The sequence below is a fragment of the Rhagoletis pomonella genome, unplaced genomic scaffold, assembly GCF_013731165.1.
Source record: "Rhagoletis pomonella isolate Grant_MI unplaced genomic scaffold, Rhpom_1.0 Rhpom_scaffold_00008, whole genome shotgun sequence".
In the NCBI taxonomy this organism is placed as follows: Eukaryota; Metazoa; Arthropoda; class Insecta; order Diptera; family Tephritidae; genus Rhagoletis; species Rhagoletis pomonella.
Genome location: NW_023458562.1, coordinates 7,461,017 through 7,470,253, shown reverse-complemented (window position 1 = coordinate 7,470,253; position 9,237 = coordinate 7,461,017). Strand labels below are relative to the sequence as shown.

Sequence of the window (9,237 nt, the reverse complement as noted above, 5' to 3'; positions counted from 1 at the left end):
GCAAAAGTCATTATAAACCATTTATGAGATTGAAAATGAAAAGCGTGGGGCGCATGTAATAGACCTGAATTGATATGAAGTGTAATATATGTATGAATGTGGATATATGAACAGTGTGACCAGGTTAGCCTTTTCGAGGCATTAAATTTTATGCCATAGCATCAGAAATTCAGATCTGATTTCGTGGTTTTTTTCTGGCATTTTTTAAATTAAAATATTCATAATACAATTTTCGAACCTATACTGTATAAATAAGTACCAAAGCTTCCTAAAAAGCTTTAATATTTTAAAAACTTTTAGTTGTCGTTGAAATCGTACAATAAAACTTCTTTGAGAAATACTTTCTTAGCTTTTTAAAAAATAATACTAAGAATTTTGCTTTAAGCCGTATTTCTGCAATTTGATTTTTGGCGTACTACTTGTTTACTATGACGTATAGAATATTAAAATTTTTGCATTTTTCTTATCCCAAACTTCTTTTTGCATATTTTGAAGTTATGTATTCTGTGTTTTAATGAGAATTACTTATGAAGTTATTTACAGAAAATCGGATTTTCGGAACATATCGAGTTTTTAAAGAATTAATATACTGACTTCTTTTTAACTTAAATTTTCATAGCGTATAGCTTTTTCTAACCTTTTTTAAAAACGAATTTAGCTTCGCATTTTGCGTTCATCTGGTCACACTGTATATGAATAACGACCGCTTAAAATCGAGCTCAAATTTATACTTTCTCCGTAGAAATTTTAGGTCTATGTTATGTAGTTTGACTATTGTCAATTAAATCTAATGCTTTGTATTGCATGCGGTCCACGTTTTTCGTTTTCAATCTCATAAATGGTTTATAATGACTGCTAAAATTTCAATATCAAAAAATATCAAAACTAATTCTATGGGACTGAGAAATATGATTTTCTATTTTTTAGTCCATTTATAAAAGCGTAGTATATTAAAAAGTTTTTTTTTAATTTATTTTGTTTAAAGACGAGAGCGAGATCGACTCAGATGGCATTAGATAGTGTTCTGAAATCTAAACACTTATTTAGTGTTCCTCGTATTTTGAATTTTTATTTTTTCGCTTAAATATAATAAATATTATCAATAAGATTAATAAAAGTAAAAGCCTCAAAATTTTTCTTTGGTCGCGTCTTTAAGACCTTTTAAGTTTTATGAATGATCATTATTTTTATGTGAAAAAACCAAACTCCAAAAATAAATCATAAAATAATATTTTTTTTTTTATCGAAAAGCCAAAAATCTATTTGAGTGGAAAACTGAATAATAATCTTCATTTTTTAGCGCAAATAAATAAAAGGCTTTAAATAACGATTCAATGCTGATTTAAATTCTTTTATTTAAAATGATTGGCGTCCCTGCTCGAAAGCGTATGCAAAAGGCACCAAACAAAAGTTGCGAGTATTTTTCCGGTGTATCGTTGCGTTAACATCGCACAGCGTAGTAGTAGGGAGCAAGCATTTACGAAACGATATACACAACAACATTTCGTATGCGAAGTATACCAAACGCAAACCAAATATTGTATCTGATATATGTGAAATGTTATTTAAGACATGAAGCGCCTCGCGCAAATCACTTCATACTTGGTGTTCTTAGAGTGAAGACATCCGAATTCGGAAGGAATACAAGCTAACCATTCAAAAAATTCAAAGACAATTTCTTCGTTGCGCGCGCTGATATGTAGTGTTCGTATTACAGTGAAGTTGAAATGATCTGACAAATAAACAATCAAATTAGCAATCTAGCATTAGCACTTGGAAAAATAACGAATCTGCAGTAAATAAAATACTACTTTATAATAAACGTGATTTTACATAGCAGATAGAGAATGTCTTATTAATTGCTTATAAAAAATATTTTTTTTTACTAAAGAAGTGAAAATAATTGCATAAAAAGTAAGAAAAAAACTGAACGATGTCGCTTTTTAATTATTTAGTTAAATATACAAAATGTTCTAAATTGTTCATGTGCATCGTGCTCGGCATTTTAGCTTCGATTTTGGCGCCGGCTAATGGACATTTATTGAAGCGGGGCCCCTTATCAATTGATGAGGATGCTACCGTACGCACCGAAATTGTCGACCGCAACAATCGTACAATCCTGGCTAGGTTCAACTTAACCGTGGCTCAAATGAACAGCATTATGCAGAGCCAAAACCCAAACAATGAACATCGCGCCGATCAGGACGGCACACGCTTTGATGTTATCAAGGAAATTCGGTGAGAGTGGTTTCAATTTGTGCTATATGTACATACATATGTACGTATTTAGGTATTTGTGTACATATAAGTATGTACGTAATGCTTTCATTATTTACATATGTGCTTCCGGGAGTAGTAAAATAAATAAAAGAATACGAAATCTTCTGAAATAGTGCATTAACTCAAAATTTAAGTCTGTGTAATAGTTTATTCGACAGTAGTTTCGATACCGATAGTGTAAAATATTCCATACTATCGATAGTACTATAAAAAATTTTTACATACCATAGGCAAAAGAGAATTTCGGTCGAGAAAAAATTTTACCGCGAACAAAATATTTGAGTAATCTTACCTTTGTAACAGTTTATTTACAAATAATTAAAGTATTATTTCAGGTTTTTATAGATAACCATCGATAGCTTTACATCACTACTATGAAAGAATATTGTTCGCAGTTTATTTATTTATAAACCTAAAGAAAGATTTATTGTAATTTGCAGCAAAAAGTATACTTCTTATAAACTTGGCAACGGCATTTCATTACAGCTCCACTCATGGCATAATTATATATGTACATATATAGATATGTATGATGTGGAATGTGGAATTTTAGACATCCGCGGATGCGAATGCGGATGTTTAAAAGCTAACATCCGCGCATGCGGATGTTTAAACGCTAACATCCGCGGATGCGGATGTCAAGTATTTTTATACCTGAGCGCACTTGTGCACAAGAGTATTATAACTTTGTTCCCATAACGGTTGTTTGTAACAGGCAAAACGAATCGAAATAGATATAGACAAATGTATACATAAATGATCAGAATGAAAGGAGAAATCGATTAAGCGGTGACTGTCTGTCCGTCCGTCCGTCCGTCTGTGCACACGATAACTCGAGTACAAATTGAGATATCTTAAATAAACTTGGTATGTGTACTTCTTTTGAGCGTAGGACGGATGGTATTGAAAATAGGCCTACCTCCCATACAACGGCAGTTTTCATAAATACGAAAACTGCGATATTTTAGTAACTACTGAAGCTTATTCACTCATAATTGATATTCACAATCATTTTTAGGCGCAAAATAAGAATATTATAAATTTTTGGAAAATGGGCGTAGCCACGCCAACTTATGATTACATGTATATACCTTGGGAACCGCTTCGCCAATTTCTCCCAAACTTGTCACAGTTTTTGGCCTTCACAAAACATACCAAACGGCTGAAAATTTAAAAAATCGGATAATAACCATGCCCACATCCCATATAACGGTAATTTAGAGAAATACGAAAGCTTCGATAAATCAGTAAATACTGGAGCAAATTTATTCAAGATTGATGTTTGCAATAACTCTTTAGCAAAAAATACGCTTATAATAAAATGTTGGAAAATGGGCGTGACCCCACCCACTTATAATCACATATGTGTATCTGGGTAACCGTTCGATCAATGTGTACCAAACTCGGTATGATTATTGTGGTTGCCACATAAAGGCAAAACGTTGAAAGTTATCGAAATCGGACTAAAATTACGCCCACTTTTTTATAACGGTAAATTTCAGAAATGCTTGAAACTTCGATATTTCGAAATTTAAGGACGCTAATTTTACCCAAACAATCCCTTGAAAAGAAGTAACATTAATATTGAATTTCGGAAAATGTGCATGATGCCGCCGACATATATCTATATAAGTTTATCTTATTATATCTAACTGAACGTTCTATCGAAGATGTTTGAAATAGTGGTAACCCCACCCTTGCTTACCATGTAGCGGTAGTTTTCGGAAAGGTGAAAAGACTATATTAGGTGCAATCCCGTATTCCTCGGACTCGGACTAGTAAAACTGTCAAAAAATAAAAATTCGCTCAGAGCGAGAGAGTAACATTGAAAAGTACGGGATCGCTTTCTAGTAAAAAATGGTAACTTCTGTCAACTTCAACATAACCTCCAAATTTTGGTTGTAAATTTTTGCTTATTTTGTATGTAAACACACTCATCTCACACATGTAAATAACCAAAAATACTTTCAAATTCATTAGAATCCACTTAAACAATTAATTAAATACTTTTCAACATGAATTAGCAGATTGAACTTTTCTTTTGTTTACAATTTGGTTGCCAAACACACTACAGCTGATCGTTTGACACATTTACCAGAATTTACCAGCCAAAAATTCTAGGACTAAAACTGGTAACTTATGACAGAGAGAGAACCATATTTACTCTCTTTTTTGTCCTCTCAATAGTCAGAGAACCGAGTACGGGATCGATTTCCTGTAAAATCTGACTGATTCTGACTATTTCTGACTAGTCCGGACTCGTACGTGATCGCAACTATTGAATACTTGCGCCGGGTATTTAATGTTCGGCTCCGCCCGAACTTAGACTTTTTTACTTAAGAAATAGTTTAGGCGAGTAAATTAGGATATTTAGTTAAATAAAAAATGTAAATATTAGTAATTTTTAATAATGTTTTTTTTAATACTTGAATTTAACAAACTTAAAAAACTTGAAACTTGACAAAATTGTAAATTCTTTTCGATTGAAGCTGTACCAGTCGAGAGGACTTTCAGTTATATTTATTGTTTTTTTTTTTTATTGCAATAATTCTTTTTTGATAATTGCATCGGGCTGCAAATGTCGAATGTATCCTCCTGACTTTCATCTTCACAATTTAGTATCATGGCAAGATCGTTGTTTAAGCACCGTTGCTTTCCAAAGAATTCTTCATTCTCATTCTTTTGGTTGTTTCTGAATTTGGAGAACCTGTAACGTCAACAGCGTTTTTCGATTTTAGTTTTTGTAATTCATTTTTAATCCTTTCTTGTGACTGGCCAGATATACGTTTTATCAGTGCACTTGCACAATATTCCAGGGTCGGAAAATAGCAGCTATTTTTTACCAGTTGAACTTGGCCTAATATTTTTTATTCCGAAATAAAAGTTTTTTCTGGATAATAAACAAACAGCTTATCAAAATTAAACAAATTTAATATCATGTGAAAGGGGACTCAAATAGCTTTTAAACAGAAATAACGAGCGAAGGTTACCACCTCTATTTATATTTTTTTATACCGTTTAATACTAAAGAAATTCATATACCTGTTTGTTCTATGGTAATTAATTAAAATTTTTTATTGAAATATTTTTCAATGTGCGGCTTTCCTCGTTTAGATATTTCAGTTTTAAAGCTATTTAAGTCCTCTTTCATTTGATACCAAACTTGTTTAATTTGGATAAGCGGTTTGATTATTATCCGGAAAGGACTTTTAGTTGTGAATAAAAAATATTTGGCCAAGTTTAACTCGTAAAAAATAACTGTTATTTTCGGCCCCTTCAATATTCGCATTCGCAAAAGATCCGCATTGATTAATGCGAATGCGAATGTTAAAATTAATGCGGAAGCTCCGCGGTTGCGAATGCGAACGCGAATATTCGCAACAACCCTGGTATGTATGTATGTACCAACAAACATCTCATTTATTTCTAAGATTTTATAGTTAGTATAATAAGATGTCTATTCTTTTATAGTATAACAAACAATAATAATTACAAGCCAAGAACATACGAGTATAATAGTAGAGTCTAACAGATTTCTCATATAGTTTAAATTTGTCAGTTTTTATCATCTAATTTCCTTATTTGCATTTTGTATCTATGTACATACTTTAAGCATGTCCCGGCTCCTTAGCTGTAATTTCCATAAACTGATACATACATATTTATATACATAGTGTACACATAACTAAGTACCTACGCCAGGGGCGAACGCAGGTAAGGGTTTTGGCGGTTCAAATTCCCCCGAAATGCCTGCAGAAAATTTTATTTTCATTTAGTTAGTTGTGTAAACCAAGACACTGCTGTTTTCATTTCGAGGCTCTTCGATAGGGTAAAAATAACTGGACTCAATACAACCCCCGCACAGTGCCGCCTAAGTGATCAAAAATCGAAAAATTCGTTGTCTGCAATGTGGACGTGTTTGGTATTTTTGTAAAGGTAATTTATCCACTAAAAAGAAACAGAAATTCGTTATAAAATAAATTATATGCCGCCAGCAAGTATTTTAATAAGAGCATAGCCATGCGTAAGCTCTTCACGGAAACAAATATAAAAAAAAAAAAACATTATTTGAAATAAAATGTTGGTTTGGCGTTTTTTATTTCCATATATACCTTGTTTATACCAATGAAAGAACCGTATTAACAAACAAGTAAGAAAGTCTAAGTTCGGGCGGAGCCGAACATTAAATACCCGGCGCAATTATTAAATATATGTTTTTCCACCTTTCCGAAAACTACCGCTACACAATAAGCCGGGGTGTATAAATTTTAAGTAAATTAGCGTGCTTAAATTTCGAAATATTGCAGTTTCAAGCATTTCTGAAATATACCGTTATATGAAAAGCGGTCGTAATTTAGTCCGATTTCAATAATTTTCAACGGTTTGCTTTTATGTGGCAAGCACAATAACCATACCGAGCTTGGTACAAATTGCTAGAACGGTTAGCGAGATACATATATGTGATCATAAGTGGGCGGTGCCACGCCCATTTTCCAAAATTGTATCATAAGCGTATTTCTTGGTAAAAAATTGTTGCCACCATCTATTTTGAATAAATTAGCTTTAATATTTACTGATTTATCGAGGATTTCGTATTTTTCTAAATTACCATTATATGGGATGTGGGCGTGGTTATTGTCCGATTTTAAAAATTTTCGGCCATTTGGTATGTTGTAGCAGGACCAACAACTGTGCCAAGTTTGGAAGAAATTGGTGCAGCGGTTAGCAAGATATACACATGTAACCATAAGTAGGCGTGGCTACGCCCATTTGCCAAAATTTTTTAATATTCTTATTTTTCGTCTAGAACTCATTGCAAATATCAATTTTGAGTGAATTATCTTCAGTAGTTACTAAAATATCGCACTTTTCGTATTTCTGAAAATTACCGTTATATGGGAGGTAGGCGTGGTTATTGTCCGATTTCGCCCATTTTCAATACCATCCGTCCCATGCCCAAAAGAAGTCCGCGTACCAAGTTTCGTTAAGATATCTCAATTTTTACTCGAGTTATCGTGTGCACAGACGGACGGACGGACGGACGGACGGACGGACGGACGGACGGACGGACGGACAGACAGTCACCGCTTAATCGATTTCTCTTTTCATTCTGATCATTTATGTATACATTTGTCTATATCTATCTCGATTCGTTTTGCCTGTTACAAACAACCGTTATGTGAACAAAGTTATAATACCCTTGTGCACAAGTGCGCTCGGGTATAAAAACTGCTGCGGATACAAGTGATAAATGAATTGCTGAATTAAATAGAGATACGGGTTGCATGAAGTTACGGCTTTGTTTAATGACTTGCAATAGTTGCAAGGACGGTTTATTTATGGACCTGCAATGTGCAACGGGCTCCTTCGTTGTGTTCTGGAAAATTTGTATTATGTACTTATGTAAGTAAACGTATGTATTTTTGCATTGCAAATCAATTAATTTTTACTATCGAAATCCAGAATAGCCCGCATCACAGTATTACCCAGCGTGTAAATCATTTGGAATTCAGAAATCGTCAGTTGCAAAATGCTATCAAGCAAAAGGAACAACAAACAGAATTCTTACAACAAAAGCAAATTTCATTTGTGTTTTCACAGCATGTTGGTCTTTCCATATGTAAGCAAAGCCTACACCATTCATCTTGGCATGCAACAGGTTGGCTTAAGATTTGCAGAGATTGCAACTTCTGCAAGGTTGCTTGAAGTTATTCCACCGGTTGAATAAAGATCAAAATATCTTGATCTAAACCCCTGGTTGTATGAACGATTGCAACGTCTGAGGGCAAGTTGAATTAACTTCATACATTTTATTTTTTTATTCCTATTCCTACCGTGAAAGAGAGTGCAAGTGCTATTTTAAAAAATTGCTGTGTTTGGATATTTATATTTGGGGAAATATTGTTGACGAATATACAAATTTGCTTCTCTACGAAAACAATGTTTAAATGAAGTTGTCAAAGAAACTCTATTTATGGCCCTGTTATGTATGGCGACAGACACCAGTAGCCATGGTTATCAGTGTCGTGCTTTTTATTATGTATAGCTTGATAGTACTGTTGGTACATGCTAAAATAACTCACGTTTCCTTCTACTTAGTAATAGGCCATTTGAAGTGCACTTTCGTTCCATCTCCCTCACTTCCGGTTTCCGATTTTTTTTTTTTGCTTGTTCAAACATTGCCATCCTGTGTTGAACATTAAACACAGCTACCAAAGTTCCCTTCAAGCAATTCTTTGATCATATGATCTTGTTTATCGAATTATCGATAAAACGATGAAGCTCATGTTTGGCTTCGAAGCAACTTCCGCAAAACTTATTCGTTCTTTTCTTTCGGAACCTTGGAGCGGAGAACACCCAGATTTATAAAAAAATAAAAATCTAAAGTGAATGAATTTTTTTTTGTGAAAAACGTGCTGGCGTATACACCAACAAGAAGGAAGAAACCCCTAGCTGGTAAGAAATAATAACAATTATTTTGTGTCAGTGAAAAAGTCTAGAGATTTGGTCAAAAAAGTGATAGCCCCTAATTTCCTCTAGGCGTTGCGACTGTGACACAAAGAAAGTTGTGATATCCTGAATCTAGGACTACTCGGATCCACTTTCGAGCAACAATCAACCTACATCAGCCGATCTGCGGGAAATTAGTGTCGTCATAATACCAGCAGGCTAAAGCAAGACTCCAGCATCTTTACCTAATTACAAATTTTGTATATTCATACATAAGCCACTTGTGCACTTATAGGCAGGCACACGCTGTTCTAGGTCGCTATGTGATAGACAGCGATAAGTCAGGTTTAAATCATAAAAAAAGGGACCAATCGGCCCTAACATTACAATTTTTTTAAAGCTTCCGTTTCGGTCTCTTGTGACAGCGATTTTCTAGCCACCCCGGCTTAACCTAATAAAACGAAAGCTAAGAATTTTATGCCATGAACCTATAATGGAAAAAAAAAA

General features: G+C 33.8%; 1 protein-coding gene across 1 annotated transcript in view; it reads left to right on the top strand.

Moving 5' to 3' along the window:
* Nucleotides 1–1,515: 1,515 nt before the first annotated feature.
* Nucleotides 1,516–9,237, top strand: part of LOC118745056 (protein anachronism-like) — a 223,935-nt gene continuing 216,213 nt past the window's right edge. Inside the window, exon 1 of the mRNA XM_036478592.1 lies at nt 1,516–2,238. Within this exon, the coding sequence (XP_036334485.1) occupies nt 1,934–2,238 (305 nt within the window). The 5' untranslated portion in view covers nt 1,516–1,933. The remainder of the gene's footprint in view (nt 2,239–9,237) is intronic.